Genomic DNA, 20,804 nt, shown 5'->3' on the forward strand with positions numbered 1-20,804 from the left:
TTTTTAAGAAGGGATCTTAAAGTGGTTCCGAAGGAGTCGTACTGTAGGGCAGACGACAGAAACTGTGTACTCTCTTCCCGCACAAAGTTCCTTAACCTTTTGGGAAGGACCAGAGGGAGGATTTACGGGCAAGTGACAGCAGCAAGGGAGGGACGGAGGACAAGGCGAGAAAGATGGGTTTGAAAAGGCAAGTTCCAGGTTTCCAGGTGCCAGGTATTTCCATTTTAGGTAATGAATTTGCGGTTTCAGGAACCCACTGCAAGCCTCTGCTAAAGTTCCTAAACGGAGCCCGCGCCTACAGCAACTGGCTCGGCGCGTCCGCACTGCGCATGCCCGCGGGGGGGGCGGGGCGAGGAGGAGGGGCGGGGCGCGCCGAGCTCGCCCGGGGCCGAAGCCAGGGAGAGCATGGCCACCCTGCGTCGGCTGCGGGAGGTTCCCCGGCACTTGCTGGTCTGCGAGAAATCCAACTTCGGCCACGACAAGTCGCGCCACCGACATCTTGTGGAGACGCACTATCACAACTACAAGGTGAGTTCGGCCGCCGTTGGCCCCTCGGGCATCGCTTCATCCCCGGGAGGTGGGGAGGTCCGGGCAAAATCGCATTGAGCTTTGAGTGGTGGGCCCGCCCTCGACGCGCAGAGGGGCGGGGCTCCTCGCCAGGCATGTTGGGAATTGTAATCTCTTCACTGCTCCCGACTGCTCGCTTGCGGAGCTGCAGGACTACCACTCCCAGGATGCTCCGGGGGCGGGGGCAGTGTCCTCTCCTCTCGGGGGGAGGGGCGGGGCGGCGTGCCCCCTGCCGACTCCAAAGCGCGCTGGCTACTTTGGTCCCGCCTCTGGTGGGGTGCTTTCCCGGGAGGGAGTGGGGGGCTGAGCCTGGGAAGTTAAAGAGCGAGTGATGGGTGCGACGTGGAGCCGCGGGTCGGAGGAAAATCGGGGCCGGACTCGGCGCCCCTCCCCACCTCTTGATTCTTTCTCCCTCCTCGTGGGAGCGTCTTGCCGAGTCCGGACCCAGGAAGCACGTGCTTTTCTAGACTATTTAGGGGAGCTAGGTTTAGATCTGAGAAAATTCCCGCTTTGCCTGCTGTCTTCTGTGGTCTCCAGCCAAAGCGCGCCAGTTCGGCAGCTTTGTGTAGAAATGCGCCATGGTGGGCCTGCTTCCGAGCACAACTTAAGAGCTTTACAGGGGTGCTAACATCGGTGTTGCTTCGTGAAGATGTCATTCTCGTGGGGGGGCTTTGTGTAAGTTGAGGCCTCAGTGAGGTTAATGATCTAGCATCCGGCAAGAGAAGAGAATAACCCCAGTGCCAGTCAAGTGTCCAATGGCTCGGTTTCCAAAATGGCAAGGTCTCCAAAAACTCAACCTGAAAATGGTTTTAGCCCTTTACACTTTAAATTCATCAGCCTCATCTCCACCCAGACCTGACTGCCGTGGCAGTTTCTCAGAGACACAGGTGGTGAGGCCGGTCCCTTAGGAATAGACTGGCGTTTGAGCTTTGGGAGAGTGCTTTTCAAGGTGGGCAGCACTTGGGCAACATTTGAAACCGTTTAGGTTTAACATCTCTGCTTTAGACAAAAGCTCATCGCAGGCAGCAATCGGGGTGTGTATCTTATCTTTTCCAGGATGATCTGTAGAATTTTTCTGTCTAGAAAATAGAAACAGCCTGGACCACTTCTGGTTCCATGGAGCCTCTTAATGATTGATGTCCCTAATTTCCTTATGCCCTAAGGGACAGTCCCTTTGATTCCAGCCTGGTACCAGGTTAAACAAATTTAGGGATATTCCACTGTACCGTATCTCCTTAAAAATTCATTAGAGCAGTGGACAGGATATAAAACATATTGTTTATTTGCAAAAGCTTTCCATTAAATTTTTTTTTGCTTCTTTAACTTTAATGTTTGGATACAGAAATGAAAAACGTGAATTGTCAAATTTCTCTTTTCCTGAGACTGGTAAATTAATGTAAGAGTTTTATAGAAACCCGTGGGGGAATGGTTAGCAGCCTTCATATGTCATAGCATCCTTAAAAAGCTGGAGGCTGATCTACATGAAAGTAAGACTGGTTTATGTTACACATTCCAAATAGGTTTCAATTCTGATTCCTGAATGTGGGATTCTGTCAAAAGAACTGAAAAACCTAGTCATGGAAACTGGACCCTATTACTTTGTGAAGAACTTACCTCTTCATGAGTTAATTACACACGAATTCATCAACACCTTTGTGAAGAAAGGTAAGAAAAATCTTGTCGTGTCTATGAATGTGGCAAGATGAGGAAGTATAGTTGGATCACATCACGATACTAGGGCTCTTCTCTTGTCTTAAATAGGGCCTGTGGAGGTAGTCTGCGTGGTCAAGTGCATGCATCACTCCCCCTCCCTCAGTATCCTCACCCTACTTTTTCTCGTGCTCTCTTTAGGTGGTGGTTTCTGATGACACTTGTCCACGAGTGTGGCATGGGGATGTTGTAACATAAAGCTATCCCTCATCTTAAAACAAGGATTCAGGGAGAGGAGAGAGCCTTGGGATCTGTGTGTTCAGATACACTGCTGTCGGGTGTATTTCTGACCCAAAACATATATATTTAATGGACCCAAAGTGGCCACAAAGACCACTGTGTTCCCAGCAGTCCCCACTCAGCCGCCTCGAAAGGTTCATCTCCTCCTGCCGCCATAGCAGCTGTTCACCGGGCGGTGTGCTCATTATGGTTCAGTGTCTTCTGCTTCGAGTGTGTGGCTCTGACCCTCTCTGCTCACCCCACCGCATTTCCATTCGTGTCTGCTGGGTTGGTGGCTTTGTTCCAGTTGTTTCCTAGGGAGCACTTGTTTGAAACTGTGTTTCAGACTGTCGTTAGGGATTCCCCCCTCACCACGTAAGTCACTGTACTTAGAAGTAAGCAAGCCCCTTCTCTTGCTGTAGGCTCCATATTCGTCGCCTGCAGGGAGCCCTGAAGAATCCAGTGACTTCCAGTTCCTCTCATTCGGGTGCTGCTGGCCCTGCTTGCGAAGCTGGCCGTGCGTGTTGTCTTTGGTCCCGTCAACTTGAGTCCTTTCATCTATTTTGAAGTTTGGTGCTGCTTTGTTAATAATGTGGCCATTGGCTGTAAGGGGCACTTTTACATATCTTAACCACTTGAACTCTTCCAACAGCTCTCTGAGTTAGACCTATGATCCCCATTTTACAGGTGAGGAAAACTGAGGTTCACAGAGACTGAGTGGCTTTCCTAACCTCACACAAGGTCCTGGCACATTTTGAATCTTCACCTGGAACTCTTCCTCCCAGGAGCGTGCACTGACCTAGTATTCTACTTTGTGCCTCTCTGCCAGCACTCTCAGCGGTACCCACCACGCCCTGAGTCCATTTCCTGCTTGATGGTAGTCACCTGGCACAGATAGGCCCTGGGTGGGGGCGTGAACTAGCTGTTGTGTGGCCTCTGTGTCCTCGAGCTCACCCTTGGCAGGTTTTAGGGTTATTTATTTATAGATTTTATTTATTCATTTGAGACAGAGAGAGAACACAAACAGGGAGAGGGAGAAGCAGGCTTCCTACTGAGCGGAGAGCCCGATGCAGGGCTCGAACCCAGGCCCCTGGGATCATGACCTGAGCCGAAGGCAGACACTTAACCATCTGAATCACCCAGGCGCCCCAGGTTTTAGGTTTATTGAGGGAGCTGGAGCCGTGGTGGGTACTGACCTTTACTCACCTGGCAGATACGTTATCATGTGAAGAGAATCCACTAACTTTGCAGGTGTGATTTTTTTTTTTTTTTTTTAATTTCTCGTCTGGGCTTTCTTACAGGTTCGTGCTGTGCACTAACATACAATACAAATATCGATGAAGATAATACTGTGGCCCTGCTGCCAGACGGTAACAACACTCACTTTCTCTTTAATTTTAAAAGAAATACTGTAAAAAAAAAAAAAAAAAAAGTCAAATCTCCAGATCACTCCCCTTCTTAGAATGAACTGTTTTTAACAGGTTGGTTTTTATTCTTCTTGACATTTTCTATAAATTTATAAACACACATAAAGCTTGTTTTTTTTTTTAACATAAATAACATTGTACTACCTTGTTCCTCACTTTTCTTTTTTCTCAATATGTCATAGACATCTTTCCATATCAGGGCATATGGTTCTGACTTACTATTTTTAATATTTTGAAGGTATTCTAGTGAAGAGGTAACGATGATTTGTTTAACTATTCCATCTTTAATAGAAATTTAGATAATTTCTGTTTTCACTGTCATAAATAATATCCTTGTATGTATAATAGGTTAAAATATCCTTATACATAAATAGGATGTATGTATAAATAATATCCTTGTATCATAAAGAAAATCCTTGTGTGCAGTTTATTACCCTCATATTTAACTGCTCGATTGGCTGTGCTTTCTTTTAATCAGAGAACGTGTCATATTTTTAACATCTCTTTTATGGGAATTATTTGACTTATAGGGAAATTAATTTTATCACTGGATAAAGATACTTATGAAGAAACTGGTCTTCAAGGTCGTCCATCTCAGTACTCCGGCAGAAAAATCATGAAATTTAGTAAGTATTATGCTCCCATCAGTTTCTAACAAGTCAGTAATCTTCCTGTAGCAATTTCAGTGTAAATGTTTGAATTGCCACTGTTCTCTTTATTCAGAAGGAGTATGGCTTTTTCTTGTCTTTAAAACTTCTGACCCACGGGGCTCTAGGTTGGCTTTGGAGAGGCTAAGATTGCTGTTCTCTCTGTTTCTCTTCGGCTGTGGGCTGCATCTTATAAGGATCACAGAATTGGAATGGTCCATTAAATATATATGTTTTGGGTCAGAAATTCAAAGTAATGAACCCAAGATAAGAGTCTACAGCGTGTTCTTAATAAAGAATTTCCTTTACTTTCACCAGGTTTTTTATGATGACTAGTAGAGACACCCCCATGAGTGAGGAGATACGGTTCTGCCGATAGTGTCTGGCTTGAACACGAATGACTGAGGCTGTCACATCCTTAGGTAGATTAGGATTGACCTCCCAAACCTCTGCCCTTGGGCTTTGACCTCGAAAAAGTATGAATTTAAAAAATTTGTTGTTACTGTCAATGCTAGAAAAGCCCATGAAAGGCAGAGTTTTGATTTGGTAAACCAAAGGAGTGCAAGAACAAAATAATTTTTGCAGTCATAAAACTTCCAAAAATTCTGATGCTTTTTAATACAGCACTTTTTCCACAGTGTAGGCTGTGTATATACGAATGAACTGTTTATTCCTCTTTCCATTTTTTAAGTTGTTTCCATTGATTTGATGGATTTATCCTTTAACCCGAATTCTAAGAAGTATGAAAGAATATCTTGGTCCTTCAAAGAAAAGAAGCCATTGAAATTTGATTTTCTTTTGGCTTGGCATCATACAGGTATGGAAAATATGTAACAGTACAGTGATTTGGAAATAATCATTAATTAAAGGGGAGTAATGGAGGATTGAATTGTGATTCATCCCTGTGGTCTAGGATATTGTGTACATATGTGCATAAACATTATTCGGGAAGCTGCTTCGGGCCCCCTGCGATCCCCGGGAGCCATAGTTTGGGATGATCTAGGCATGCGGCCATCTGCCTCCACCTCCTTGGGTTATGTGTCAATCCAGAGATCTTGAGAGTGGCTTCATAGCAGCTAACTTTTATCTGTCTCTTGACCCTTCCTTCCTACACCTTACCTCAAACAGTCTTGGCAGTATGGTTTTTTTTTTTTAAAGATTTTATTTATTTATTTGACAGAGAGAGACACAGCGAGAGAGGGAACACAAGCAGGGGGAGTGGGAGAGGGAGAAGCAGGCTCCCCGCAGAGCAGGGAGCCCGATGCGGGACTCGATCCCAGGACCCTGGGATCATGACCTGAGCTGAAGGCAGTCGCTTAACCAACTGAGCCACCCAGGCGCCCCAGCAGTATGTTTTAAAATAACACAAATTATAAACACAAACTGTTGATTATTTCAGGGTCCAAATCAGGCATGCCATTAAATGTCAGATGAAATTTGTTGTAACTTGGAATTGATTAGAATGTGAAATTTAGTGGGGTGCTTGGTCACCAAACGTGGTGACGTGCCGACAACTTCCATGTGCCTTGCTCCTTTTAGAGTGTAGCTTTGGTCCATCACAAGATTGTAATGAGTCAGATCATCACAGTTGTGATAGTGTCATACTCATTTTTGGAGGATAGGGAGGCACATAGGTCCATTTTGGAAATATGCCTATGCATCTGCTCTGTGTGGGACGTTTCTGGTCCTGGGGTGCTCCAGGCTGCCCCTGTGAGTCCTCAGTCTGTAATGCTTTAGTGCTTCTCCTCCTTAGGGTAAAGATACAGGAGGCCAGGCAGACTGACAAGACATTCAGTTGCATGAAGTCTTCATTGAGGACCATGTGTGCTTTCGGGTCTGGAGAGCTCTGTGTTCCTAAGGCTCCTGATTATTCTAAGGGCTTGTCAAGAACTGGGGAAAGTCCAAGATTTTCCTCACTTGTACACCAAGTAGTTAGCCTGCACAGTCTCATGGATGCTGGCAGAAGGCACAAGACTTGGGATGTAATTATACAGTAGTGGCCGTAGTGCAGCAGGCCCCACTACCTACAGGGTGACACGCGGTGGGCCAGGGGATACGACATGTGCCACGGGCTGCATTACAGGAGAGGAATCCCGAGCTGCAGGAACGCCAGTCTTACATCCTGGCCAGTGAGCCTGCGGGCCTTTGTTCTGGGGCGGAGGGTCGGCAGGGGGAGCAGATTATTTCTATTACACTGGACATGAAGCAAGCCTCACTTTTGCTCCCAAGGGGGGCCACTGTTTCTGTCTTCCAAGGCTGTTGGAAAATCCTTGAAGATAAGTTGGATTTTACTGGGTTTTTAAAGACAAGCTTAAATGAGATTCTGCCATCATTCAGTTCCTCTTGTGTTTCCTTTACAGAGATTATGCAAATAAACTCCTCTCTGTAGAGTTCACTAATTTTATTTAGCCACGAGTAGCACTTTTTTGTATTCAGTAACTCAAAATTTTCTTACTAGAGCAAATGCTGAAACTAATATGGGGTTGAATCTGAAAGGATTATGCTTTTCCAGGAAAAAGGAAAGGAAATGAATGTTTAGAGAACTTTGGCACAAGGAGCTGAAAGCAACTTAAATGATTTTAATTTGAATACAGCTTTGCACCACTCCCTTCTGCGTTACTTCATCTCACCTTCTCCCCAGAACTCTCACATGGGAATGGGGCGGTTTCAGGGATTCACTGAACTTGCTTTCAAAGGAGTCAGATGACCTTGCATGGTGTGTTTTTAAGGTGCGGAAGAATCCACAATGATGTCATACTTTTCCAATTACCAAATTCAGGAGCACCAGCCAAAAATAGCCCTGAGCACAGTGACAGAGCTGCAGTGCCCGGTGCTGCAAAGCAGCGCCCTCCGGGGGGCGCCAGAGGCGGCCTGCAGCGCTCCCGAGCTTCTGGACTGGCTGGGCGCCGTCTTCAGCCACGCGGAACTGTGCGTAGTAGCTCCTGGGCTGTGGGCTCGGGCTCTGGCTGACTTCTTGTTCTTCATAGGGGTTTATACTTTGAAAATGAATCATGTGGGAAATGTAAATATGTTTTCTTTCTTTCTTTTTTTTGTGTGTGTGTGTGACAGAAATAATGAGCCTAATAACTTCATATCAACCTATTGCTGTCCTCAGCCAAGCACAGTGTTGGCCAAAGCTTATTTGTGTACAATCACTGGTTTCATACTTCCAGAGAAGATCTGTCTCCTCTTGGAACAGCTGTGGTGAGAACGCTTTTTGCCTTTTATATCTTGCTTGTCCGTGCCCACATGACATTTTAGGGGCAGTGCTACTGTTCCAGATCGCAGCGTACTCTCACAAACGTTTCCCCTTTTTTCCTTGCTTGGGCTCACAGTGTGGTAACATTATCTTAAATGATGTAACTATCCTTGGTGATAGGAAAATTGTATTGCCAAATACTTGTCCTTATGAAAAGACAAAGAGCAGAGTTTAACTAAGCTTCTTGAAAACAAACTATTCATTTTTCTTGTGCTCCGGAAGTTGTAATATCACTTAAGAAAACAGCCGTACTCTACGGGACACACTATGGTCTGTTTTAAATGTTAGAGTTCGGCAGATGTTTTATTTTGAAAACAAGTTGACCACTTTTGAATCCAAATCATGTCTAAGATCTCTTCTGGCCCTGACATCCTGTGAAGCCCTGGGCGTCATTAACATGCCAAGGATTGGACAAGGCAGTATGGGGTTTTTCATTTGAGAAGGTACTCTATAAATAAAACGCTACATTTTATCTAATGTCAGGAAACTCTGATTCCATATTGAAAAGACCATGAAGCAAACATAATGCCTTCTCAGTCTTCACTTTTTTTTTTTTTTTTAAATAAGCCCAATGCCAGGCTTGAACTCATGACCCTAAGATCAAGACCTGAGCTCAGATTAAGAATTGGATGCTTAACCAAGGCACCCATCAATCTTCACTTTTTAAATGTCTAAGATTTAAATCTTGAGGGTTTTCTTTTTTAAGCCCAATACCCTTTTTCATGTATTAGTTTAGTACTTTCATTTTCCTCAATAAGGTTGGATTTTTTTTTTTTTTAAGATTTTTATTTATTTATTTGAGAGTGAGAGAGTGAACACAAGCAGGAGGAGTGGGAGAGGGAGAAGCAGACTCCCTGCTGAGCAGGGAGTCCAATGCGGGGCTTGATCCCAGGACCGCGGGATCATGACTTGAGCCAAAGGCAGACACATAACTGACTGAGCCACCCAGGTGCCCCAAGAAGATTGGATTTTTTTTTAAATCCAGGAAATTATTCTGCAGTGTTTCAGTTAACAGAGACTGAACAGCACTGTTAAATGGAGGGAAACTATTTCTGTATGCTTTGTGGCTTTATTTTGTTTTCCCTTCGCATCTTACATGATGTTCCACAGTAAGCATAGGAACTGCTGAAGTTGGTTTTGTGCATTCTGTAATTGGTTAACATTTATTGAATACACCACATAGGATCAGGAATGTAATTTGCATCTCTTAATCCTTATAAATAAAAGCTAAGGTCTAAGCTTCATTGGAACATCAGAAATATCACTTATCCTGAATAGTAAAAAAAATGTGAACATTCCTAGCCCTCCCTGTTAAGATTTTTCTTTCTTTTTCAGTCGCTACTTTGATGAGCCCAAGTTAGCTCCTTGGGTTACGTTGTCAGTACAAGGCTTTGCAGACAGTCCTGTTTCGTGGAGAGAAAATGAACATGGTTTTCGAAAAGGAGGAGAACATTTATACAACTTCGTGATTTTTAATAATCAGGATTATTGGCTTCAGATGGCTGTTGGGGCAAATGATGACTGTCCACCATAAAAAATACAAAATTTAAAATCATGTTTGTTTATGTTCATGCTTTCTTTCAGATTTTGTTAATGGTAAAGGACTGTGTGTTCACTCAGGTTTGTATGATGATGGCATTTTTTTAGATCAGCATCCATTAGCATTCTTGACTTAGGGCCCATCCTGTGAGTGTAGCTGGGACTGACATCCAATGAATAGCTCATAGTTGATTACCCTGGTCAGTCTCATTGTAAGTACAGAGGTGTGGGTACTGCATGGCAGAGTGGACTAGGATGGCCAGGGAACAGGTGTTCTTAGACCATTGGGTAAGATGTGTCCTGTTACTCGGGTGTATGATTACAACTTTTTCACATAATAAAAATAAGTCCTTATCTCATACTTCTCAGAGCCAGCCCTGCTTTAAGTACTGATTGTATTTTACCTCATTTCTTTCTTTTTTTTTTTTAAAGATTTTATTTATTTATTTAATTGACAGAGAGAGAGAGAGACAGCATGAGGGGGAACACAAGTAGGGGGAGTGGGAGAGGGAGAAGCAGGCTTCCGGCTGAGCAGGGAGCCTGATGCAGGGCTCAATCCCAGGACCCCAGGATTATGACCTGAGCCGAACGCAGTCGCTTAACCAACTGAGCCACCCAGGCGCCCCTACCTCATTTATTTCTTGCATCGACAGCACAGAGTATAAATGAGCTACCAGGGTCACGCTGCTTGTGAGTCTGAGACCTGACCTCAGGCCAGCTGGTTCCTAAGTGTGTGTTCTCACTCTTGCCTCTGGATCAAGAGAGGGGTATTTGGATACTGTATATGGTAAAGAACAAGTTGAAAGAATTTTTTCCGCTAGCATTATGGCTGATAAGGACCAGCTGAGAACCACTAAAACTTCTGGAATATATATCAATAGCCATTTTTAAAAATGGATCAGTGAGCTATAAAATAAGTCTCAAAAAATTTTAAATGGAAGTAGAAGCACAAAGAGGTAATTAGGACACTGGGGCCACTTTTTGCCCTTAGGGACATTTGCCAAATACCTAATTAAACTTTGATTTTTATCATCTGGGGTGGGAAAGGGGCAGTAGCATAGCAGACAAAGCTTAGGGCCTGCCCAAAGTGGGAGGGATAATAGGAGATCTCATGAAGTTGAGACCCCAAAAAGATAGACTTACTGAGGGTGAACAATGAACAAATCTGCCTGCCTCCTCCCTCTCCAATCTCCCCTTGTCCTCCCCTACTCCCCCCAGATAGCAAGGAAGATTGCCTATCCTGAGAGAACACATCTCCATCTTCCCTGAGAAGGAATATATGTATATATATGTGTGTGTGTATGTATGTGTGTGTGTATATATATATGTATATATTGCCACAAGCAGCCTTGAAGCTGGTTTGTTTGAACAATCTGGGTAGTCTAAAAGTCTCACACCAGAAATTTAAAGTGATACCAGTTTTTAGTGCCCTCCAGGTGACTGACAGAAGCAAAACTTAGTGTCTTTGGAGGAACTCAGAAACAGTTTCAAGGATATAAGTTAAAAAATCACAAACACATAAGATAGACAAGAACTAGCAGAAACAGACAGAAGAAGCAGGTCTACAAAGACTTAAGCTATTAAGATTCACCAGACATAATATAAAATATATTTTATATTTAAAGAAATAGGGGAGATTAAAGAGCATGATTGTAAACATGGTCAAGTAGATTGGGAAAAGTACCAAATGGAAATCTAGGAATAAGGAACACATAATTGAGAGTTCAATGGATTAACTAACATAACAGCAGAGTAGGTACCACTGATAAAAGAATAATAGGAAGAAGTAAGGATGTTTTCAGACTTGCAAAAGACTATCACCAGCAGATAACACATTACAACAAAAATTACAGGGTGTTCTTCAGGCAGAAGGAAAATGACACCAGATGGAAATCTAGATCTACACAAAGGGATGGAGAGCACTGGGAATGACCTATCCATAGGTCATTTAACCATATGGTCAACCTATCCATATCAATAGTCCTATTAAATGTAAACAGTCTAAATGCTCCAATTAAAAGGCAGAGATTGTCAGATTGGATTTAAAAAAATGCTGCCTTCAAGAAATGTACTTTAAAGATACAAGTAGGGTAAAAGTAAAAGGATAGAAAAAGATACCCCAAGCTAGCACTAGTCAAAAGAATGCTGGAATGTGTATATTAATAACAGATTTTAGAGCAAGGAATATTAACAGGGATTAAAGCTTATGTCATACTGATAATGGGTCTGTTAATGAATGTAACTGACAGCAATCCTAAGTGATAGCAAAAGCTGGTCACACTGCAAGGAAAAAATGGACAAATACACAATTATCAACGATTCTGGTATCCACTTTCTAAAACCGATGGAGCAAGTTGGCAGAACAAAAATGTAGTCTATTTGAACAATGATAACAGCCGATTTGACCTGGTTGATATTTATAGAACATTCCACCTACCACAGCAGAACATGAGAGTGTACATGGGATATTTATGAAGATAGACCACATTATGGCCCATTAAAAAAGTCTCAAATTTGAAAGTATCATACTAAGTATATTCTCTGGCCACAGAGGAATTATGTTAGAAATCAATAACAGAAAGATCCTTGACAATCCTCAAATATTTGGAAACTAACAAGTCAAAGAGATCTAAAGAGAAATTGGAAAGTTATTTGAAGTGAATAAGAAATTATGGGTTGCCACTAAAGCAGTACTTGGAAACTTATAGTATTAAATACCTGTATTAGGGAGGAAGAAAGGTCTCAAATCAGTGACCTGAGTTTCCACTTTAAGAAACTAGAAAAAGAAGGGCACCTGGGTGGCTCAGTCGTTAAGCGTCTGCCTTCGGCTCAGGTCATGATCCCAGGGTCCTGGGATCGAGTCCCACATCGGGCTCCCTGCTCTGCAGGAAGCCTGCTTCTCCCTCTCCCACTCCCCCTGCTTGTGTTCCTGCTCTCGCTATGTCTCTCTCTGTCAAAAAAAATAAATAAAATCTTAAAAAAAAAAAAAAAAAAAAGAAACTAGAAAAAGAAAAGCAAATTAAATACAAGGTAAGCAAAAGAGGAGGAATAATAAAGATCAAAGAGGCAATCAATGAAATAAAAGATAAAAATAATAGAGAACAATCAATGAATCCAAAGCTTGTTCTTTGGGGAAAAAAGACCAATAAAGTTGATAAATCTCCAGCCAGATTGGTGGGGGAAAAAAGAAAGCAAATGACCAAGGAATATATATAAGGAATGAGAGAAGTAACATCAGTACAGATCCTACAGATATTAAAAGGAATATTAGGAGCAACTTTATGCCAATAAATTCAACATCATTGATGAAATTGACAAATTCCTTGAAAGATACAAATTACCAGAGTACTCTAAGAAAGAAATACCCTGAATAGCCCTACAAAAGAAATTGCAGGGGTGCCTGGGTGACTCAATTGGTTAAGCATCTGCCTTCAGCACAGGTCATGATCCCAGGGTCCTGGGCTGGAGCCCCACTTGGGGCTCCCTGCTCAGTGGGGAGTCTTCTTCTCCCTCTCTTTCTGCCCCTCCCCCTGCTTGTGCGTTCTCTCTCGCTATCTCAAATAAATAAAATCTTTATTAAAAAAAATTGAAATTGCAGTTTTAAAACCTTCCTCTAACAAAAATTCAGGCCCAGGTGGCTTTAGTGGTGAGTTTTACCAAAAACTTCAGAAGAAATAATACCAATTCTCTACAAACTTCCAAAAAATCAAAGTGGCAATAATTTCCAATTCATTCTGTGAGGCCAGCATAACTCTGGGACTAAAATTATTAGCCAGACAAAACAAGAAAAGCTACAAAGCCATATTCCACATAAACTTAGGTACAACAATTCTAAGAAAAAGTTTAGTAAATTGAATCCTATGATATAATAAAAAGATAATATATCATGGTCATGGGATTTATCCTGGGAATGCAGGGTTGATTTAGCATTCACATAATCATCTCAATACAGAAAAATCATTTGACAAAATTGACCATCTATTTCTGAGAAAAACTCAGGCAAACTAAGAATAAAGGGAGCTTCCCCAATTTGATAAAGGGCATCTACAAAAACCCTAGAGCTAACATCATACTTCATTGTAAAAGATTGAATACTTTCCCCCTAACATCAGAACAAATAGGGAGGTCTCTATCCAATGTTGTACAGGAGATTCTAGACTACACAATTGGGTAAGAAAGAAATGACATCCAGATTGGAAAGAAAAAATTGCCTTTATTCACAGATGACATTATCTTCAGACATGTAGAAAATGTACAATGGAAAAAAATGTACAATGGAGTCTACCAAGTATGTATTAGAACTAATAAGCGACTTTATCAAAGTTGCAAGATACAAAGCAACATAAAAAATCATGTATATGTGGCAAAAATTAGAAATTGAAATTAAAAATCCACACTTACAACAGCTTAAAAAATGTACTTAGGAATAAATCTGACAAAAAATATGAAAGACCTGCACCATTTCTCAGGTTGAACCAGATATAAAGGTACCATTAGATGAATTTGATGGTACATTGTTGAAACTACAAAGTATTGTTGTGATAAAGAAGACCTAAATAAACAATAATATATACCTTGTTCATGGCTCAAGAGATTCAGAATTGTTAAGATATCATATTCCCAAGGGGCGCCTGGGTGGCTCAGTCGTTAAGCATCTGCCTTCGGCTCAGGTCATGATCCCAGGGTCCTGGGATCGAGCCCTGCATCGGGCTCCCCGCTCAGCGGGAAGCCTGCTTCTCCCTCTCCCACTCCCCCTGCTTGTGTTTCTGCTCTCTCTCTCTCTGTCAAACAAATAAATAAAATCTTAAAAAAAAAAAAAGATATCATATTCCCCAAATACAGATTCAATATAGATTCAATACAATCCCAATCCAAATCCCAACAGGTTATTTTTGTGTGTGTCTATATAAATTGACGAGCTGATTCTAAAATCTCTGTAGAACTGCAATGGGCCTAGAACAGCCTCCAGGGCTGCTTTACAACTTGATGATATTAACACCAAAAGCTTCCAACCGCTCCATTCTCCGCCTCAACACAATGTAAACCATCAGCCCAAGCCGGAAGTCAGAAGGTGTTTTTGTTTCAGTTATGTCCCTCTGATTATCTGTATGAGTGCATGCCAACTGAGAGGAAGTATTGTAATAAGGAACCTAATTTAGGAGGTGTCAGTTGAAGTTGGAAATAAGATTTACTGTTGTTCATTCTTTGGAATAATCTGGGGTTGATTAGTGTTTTCAAACTATATCTGACAGTTAATATGATGTTCAACTATTTTCTATATAAGATGAAAAATAAAAATCTGATATAAAAGGATTTTTTAAGACTGAGTTGATGAACTTATATACATAGGAAAACAGACTTGTAGATCTTCAAGGAGCAAGTGTCAAGAGTTTTCCAGAAAAAAGAAAGAAGAGAGAGAAGGAAAGAAGGAGCTAGAACTTACCAAGGCCGATTTCTTAAGTTTAGAGCAGTGAAATGGTAACATAGCAACTGACAAAAAAAACCACAACAAAACAAAACCAAAAACAACAACCCTATGCCAGAGGCATCCCTTTTAAGGAGCTAAGATTGTGCTCAAATTCTTTTAGTGTCATTTGCTGGGACTTGGGGACCAGAGGGACCACTACAAGCATATTCTTCAGAATCCAGATTAGGGGAAGAGGTTACACTTTGGATGCAAAGTTACTGCTGTATTAATCTTAATAAATCAAATTACTTGGCAGAAAGCCAAGTGTGATCCACCCATTTCTGAGGAAATAACCAGAGGTCAAAGATGATTATTTTCATCTCTTATAATTGAAGAACTATTTGTCCCGTTTTCCTATTGCCCAGGGTTGGTGTTTTCTTCCTCCTTCTGGCATGTTGCCTCTAAAGCTATGTGCAATTTTCACCACAAAGTTCCCTGGATTCTTCAGGGACATGGAACCAATAGAATATATATTTATAAAATTTGAAAATATTTTTATATATTATAAATATGTATTATGATGAATTGGCTCTCAGTTATGGAGGCTGAGTAGTCCCACAATATCTGCTGGAAACCCAGCAGAGCTGGTGGTGTAGTTCACTCCAGCCCAAACCCCTGAGGATTAGGAGAGCCAGTGGTGTAAGTCCCAGTCCAGCAGGGGAAGACCCGGTGTCTGAGCCCAGGAATCAGGCTGAGAGAGTGCAGATTCTCCCTTTCACCATTTTGTTCTACTCAGGCCCTCAAGGGATTGGATGAGGACCACCCACATTGAGGAGGGCTATCGGCTTTACTGAGTCCACTGATTCAAATGCTAATTTCATTCAGAGACACATACCCAGAAAGAATGTTTAGCCAAATATCTGGATATTGAAATGATCCAGTCAAGCCTGACACGGAACTAACCATGATACTCCCTCAGGAATTTAGTCTGTTGTAGTGTTTATTAAGCATCTAGTTTACACTCAGTAGTTACTCGTGTGGGCTGTGAGAACAGAACAAATTGTTTGACATGACTTCTCCTTTTGAGGAAAAGCTACTCAAGAGGACTGCTGTCTCTACCTTGACCTCATTAGCTCTTGACTCAAGCTAATGTGGTAGACTATTACGTGAAGTAGCTGAGTGAACTTTTTGGAAGGGATGGAATTTCAGGTCACCTAGGACTCTTCCCCTGGGGAAGGCAGCCAGTTGGGAGCTTCCTGGTCTTGGAGCTATTCTTTCAACCACCCCACCCCGACCCCTTGGGCCCTAACTTATCAGTTTGAGAATACATTGTTCAACAGTCCACCAGCTCTCTTTGGCTAGAGCATGGTTGGAGCCATTTTCCCCTAATGATGATGGAAAACTTTTCTTAGGAGAATGCATTAATTTATAGAAACAACCACTTACCTAAATATAGCCTGGTGCCCCATTTATGGGTTAGCTGTTCATGCATTGCTTTTATAGAGTGACTATCCTTATTTTAGGACAGGGAAGACTCATGGAAAAGGCAATTGGGCCTGGGGTAGGATTTATTTTTTTCATTCTCTTTTAATATCCATATTAGGGGGGTCAGGATAGGAGATTGCAGCAGCCAACCAAGTGTGAAGGAACTGACGAAATCCATCACAATCCCTTGAACACCACTAGCAGGGAAAGCCTCAGTGAGAAAGGTGGAAATGGAAAGAAATTCAGGGACTGGAAATCTGGGCTATCACTCTATTAGCATCCATGAGCTCTCTCTGAGGGAAAAACAGGCGCACACACAAAAGTATATTCCTGCAGACTTTCTTTGTTTCCCTCAACTAATGATGTAAGTTGGAGCCCTTTCATTTATGAAGAACTCACTCACATCTGGCTCTTCTTTCAGATAATAATTGGCAGCTTCAAGGCAGTGCATTCTGTAAAATCTTAGTAAGTCTCTTGGCTTTTAGGCCATGCTGCCTGATACTCTTCGGGGTGAGAAACCCAGATAAGATTTGGAGGGCTTGAGAATGTAGGGCAGTCTCTTGGGTCTGTAAGCAGACAGAATTTGTGACGTTTCTTGTAGGCCTGTAACAGGCCTCAATGTCTTTGTTCCTGAGGGAAAAAGTTATGGGCAGATAATGCCTTCTGAACTTCTAAAGCTTGTCTCTATTTCTCACCTGGTAAACTTTGCCCCTGTTTCATTTTGGATTCGTTCTGAAGTTCTCAGAATAAAAGTACCAGCCAGTATATTCGATTTCATAATAATAGATGACATTTACTGAGCACGTACTGTGTGTTCAGGCAGGCTAAGCATTTTAGACACATTTCATCGGTAAATGCCCACTAAAGGCACTTAAAGCGGAAGTGAAATTAGATTAGAGAAATTAAGTAATCTTCCCAAGGCTACATGGCTAAGTTAAGCAGTAAAACCAAAATTACAAATTAAGCTTGATTCCATAACTGGAGATTTTAAACATGAAGACATGCTCTCTCTTACAAATTCCTTTATTCCTGTATGATTACCAAAATGAGATTGGGAAGAAGAAAAGGAATTGTTTCAACCATCCATTCTTAGGTAACAAAACAGCCCTATGACTTAATGGCTTAAAATAATCCATTACTTCTCACGACACTGCCTGTTGACCAGGAGGCCTTCTGTTTTACCTGATGGTGGTTTGGCTGGACAGTCCAAAATGGCCTCCTTCTCATCGGCCCCTCTGTGTGACTGCTTGGGATTCCTCACAGCATGGTGACTGCTCTCTAAGAAGGAACATTCCAAGAAGACAAGCCCCGTTGTGAGAGTGCTAATCAAGGCTCCATTTTTAATATACTTGTTAATGGCCCACTGACCAAAGTTAGTCTCATGGCCAAGCCCTGAGTCAATGTGGTAGACTATACAAGGGCATGAATCTTAGAAGGTGTGGTTCATTGGGGGCCACCAAAGTAACAGTAACAGGCATCATGTGGTAATATTTTATTTACCTGAGAAGCATCCTTCTCTTCCTCTCAGACTAATAGCAGAGTTTACCAGTTAGAATTTCAAATTAACATATATAGCCGTTTGCATATAAATGGTGATATTTTGAATGGTGGTGTTCAGGCTGTTAAATGAATCAATAATTGGTAAGTTCATTTATTAATTTAAAATTCTCTGTTTTCAAGGAGAGTTAGCTTGTCAAAACACTCATTACCTTGTTCAATATTCACAAAACCCCAATTATATTATGATCTCTACAGATGAGAAGTGGAAGTAACTTGGCCCAGGTCACATGCCTCGTTCTCAGCAGATCTAGTTTTGAGTTACTGCTGGACTCCAAAGCCATGCTCCTTCCTCCTTCCCAATCTACCTCTGGTGCTATATGCAGATTTGGGAGCTGAGGAGTAAGCAACACAGGACACTTAAAGGTTTGTAAGGAAAGCGAAGTTGTTTTGTTTTGTTTTGCTTTTAAGTAAGCTCTACATCTGACACAGAGCTTGAACTCATGATCCTGAGATCGAGTTGCATGCTCTACCTACTGAGCCAGCCAGGCACACCGGGTGATTTTTTTTTTACATTTTTTTTTATTCTTATGTTAATCCCCATACATGACATCATTAGTTTTAGATGAAGTGTTCCATGATTCATTGTTTGTGCATAACACCCAGTGCTCCATGCAGAATGTGCCCTCCCCAATACCCATCACCAGGCTAACCCATCCTCCCACCCCTCCAGAACCCTCAGTTTGTTTTTCAGAGTCCATCGTCTCTCATGGTTCGTCTACCCCTCCAATTTCCCCCGCTTCATTCTTCCCCTCCTGCAATTGCATTCAAATGGAGGAGGAAGCTCACAGGGGCAAAAAGCCTGGAGCCTTTGGTTCATTTTGTGCTTATGTGTTAAACTAGTGGACCTGGTCTCTCTCTCTCTCTCTCTTTTTTTTTAAGATTTTATTTATTTTAGAGATGGAGAGAGAACAGGGGGAAGGGTAGAGGGAGAGAGAATCTCATGCAGACTCTGTGCTGAACTCAGAGTCTGGCGGGCTTGATCCCACAACCCTGAGATCATGACCTGAGCCAAAATCAAGAGTCAGATGCTTAACTGACTGAGCCACCCAGGCGCCCCTAGCGGGCCTGGTCTTAAATTTTCATCATCTCTAACACTTTTTTTAAAAAAAAATGTGGTAAAGTATACATAAGATGAAATTTACCATCTTATCCATATTGAAGTTTAAAAGTTTAGTGGCATTGAGTCACATTCATGTTATTGTGTGACCATCACTACCATCCATCTCCAGACCTAGAAGAATTATTGGCAACTTTTGAAACTTTGAATGGAAGAGAAGTGCTGGGAACATGGCCTTTATGCAGGCACTCTGGTCTGGTCAGGACTGGGCACCTCAATGTCCCATTGGGTCACCTTTGGGAGTTTTCCTAAAATTAAGGTTACCACTTGGGGTATAAGGTCATGAAAAGGAAGTCACTATTGGGGTCATCAGGAGGCTGCTGGAGGGAACTGGTTGTTAGGGGGTGAGTTATGTCTTCCAAAATTCATATGCTGAAGTCCTAAACTGTACCCACCCTCCACCCCATATCAGAAGGTGAATATATTTAGAAATGAGACCTTTGAAGAACTAAATAAGGTAAAATGAAATTATATAAGTGGGTCCTAAGCCAACATAACTGGTGTTTTTATTAAAAAGGAAATCAGGACACAGACACACAGGGGAGACCAAGAAGGTGGCATCTGCCAGCCAAGGAGAGAGGTCCCAGAGGAAACCAACCCTGCTGACGCCTTGATCTTGGAATTCCAGGCTCCAGAACCGCAACTGAACGAGTTTCTGTTGTGTAAACCACCCAGTCTGTGGTATTTCTTATTGCGACCCTATCAGACTAACACTGGTGAAGGGCCCTGAGGCTCAGGGCCTGGAAAGCCGTGGGGCCTCAGTTCTAAGATGGGCCAAGGGAGGAAAGCTCCGGGTGGTCACTAGGTGAGCAGTGGTGTCAGGAAAAGAGAGAGGTTGTTTATGAAATGTTCCTGCCGTGTAGTACCTTTGCTTTCAGTCAGCACGCTGGGATATGGTTTCAAACCTGAGGGCAGACCCGGTGGGCCGTGGGTTTCTGAGAGGGGTCTGCTCGGGGAACTGCAGTCTCATGGACCAGGGATAGAAAGATGGAGCCGTGGCCGTCAGCACTGATTCTACATGCCGGGTAGCAGCCCCCTCAGGTGTTTGTTTTCGTTTTTGTTTTTTAATACTTTTAAATTGTGACGAAAACCAGGTACAGGCATACCTCAGGACGTCGCGGGTTCTGTTCCAGACCACCGCAATAAAGTGGATATTGCAATAAAGCAAGTCAAATGAGTTTTTTGGTTTCCCAGTGCATATAAAAGTTATGTTTATATTGTAGTTTATTAATTGTGTGATAGCATTATGTTAAAAAAACCAATGTACAGGGGTGCCTGGGTGGCTTAGTCGGTTACGGAGTCTGTTTATCCCTCTCCCTCTGCTCCTCCCCCAGCACTCTCTCTCTAATAAGTAAGTAAGTAAGTAAGTAAATAAATAAATAAATAAATAAAATCTTTAAAAAAACCCAATGTACATACCTTTTTTTTTTTTTTAAGATTTTATTTATTTATTTGACAGAGACACAGCGAGAGAGGAAACACAAGCAGGGGGAGTGGAAGAGGGAGAAGCAGGCTTCCCGCTGAGCAGGGAGCCCGATGCGGGGCTCAATCCCAGGACCCTGGGATCATGACCTGAGCCGAAGGCAGACGCTTAACGACTGAGCCACCCAGGCGCCCCCCAATGTACATACCTTAATTAAAAAGACTTCATTGCCAAAAAATGCTAACCATCATCTGAGCTTTCAGTTAATAATCTTTTTGCTGGTGGAGGGTCTTGCCTCCATGTTGATGGCTGCTGACTGATCAGGGTGGTGGTTGCTGAATGTGGGGTGACTGTGACTATTTCTTAAAATAAGATGAGAATGGGGGTGCCTGGGTGGCTCAGTCATTAAGCGTCTGCCTTCAGCTCAGGTCATGATCCCAGAGT

At 42.4% G+C, this 20,804-nt stretch overlaps 1 protein-coding gene across 4 annotated transcripts; it reads left to right on the plus strand.

Moving 5' to 3' along the window:
* The first annotated feature begins 346 nt into the window (after positions 1 to 346).
* Positions 347 to 20,345, plus strand: RPP40 (ribonuclease P/MRP subunit p40). 4 transcript variants are annotated; one of them, XM_064597244.1, is made up of 8 exons: positions 347 to 528; positions 2,088 to 2,232; positions 3,798 to 3,866; positions 4,454 to 4,549; positions 5,262 to 5,387; positions 7,300 to 7,498; positions 7,640 to 7,774; positions 19,455 to 20,345. In XM_064597244.1, the coding sequence occupies exons 1-8, from the start codon at positions 406 to 408 to the stop codon at positions 19,549 to 19,551; spliced, it is 990 nt and encodes a 329-aa protein (XP_064453314.1). In that variant the 5' UTR covers positions 347 to 405; the 3' UTR covers positions 19,552 to 20,345. The 4 variants fall into 4 exon arrangements, with proteins under 4 accessions (XP_064453314.1, XP_064453316.1, XP_045722385.1 ...); XM_064597246.1 differs by lacking the exon at positions 19,455 to 20,345 and adding an exon at positions 18,016 to 18,034 and having other exon boundaries at positions 351 to 528; XM_045866429.3 differs by lacking the exon at positions 19,455 to 20,345 and adding an exon at positions 9,165 to 12,364 and having other exon boundaries at positions 351 to 528.
* The last annotated feature ends 459 nt before the right edge of the window (positions 20,346 to 20,804 follow it).

This window comes from Mirounga angustirostris, unplaced genomic scaffold (genome assembly GCF_029215605.1).
Source record: "Mirounga angustirostris isolate CCGP_5_RB_7025 unplaced genomic scaffold, mMirAng1.0.hap1 SCAF_8, whole genome shotgun sequence".
In the NCBI taxonomy this organism is placed as follows: domain Eukaryota; kingdom Metazoa; phylum Chordata; class Mammalia; order Carnivora; family Phocidae; genus Mirounga; species Mirounga angustirostris.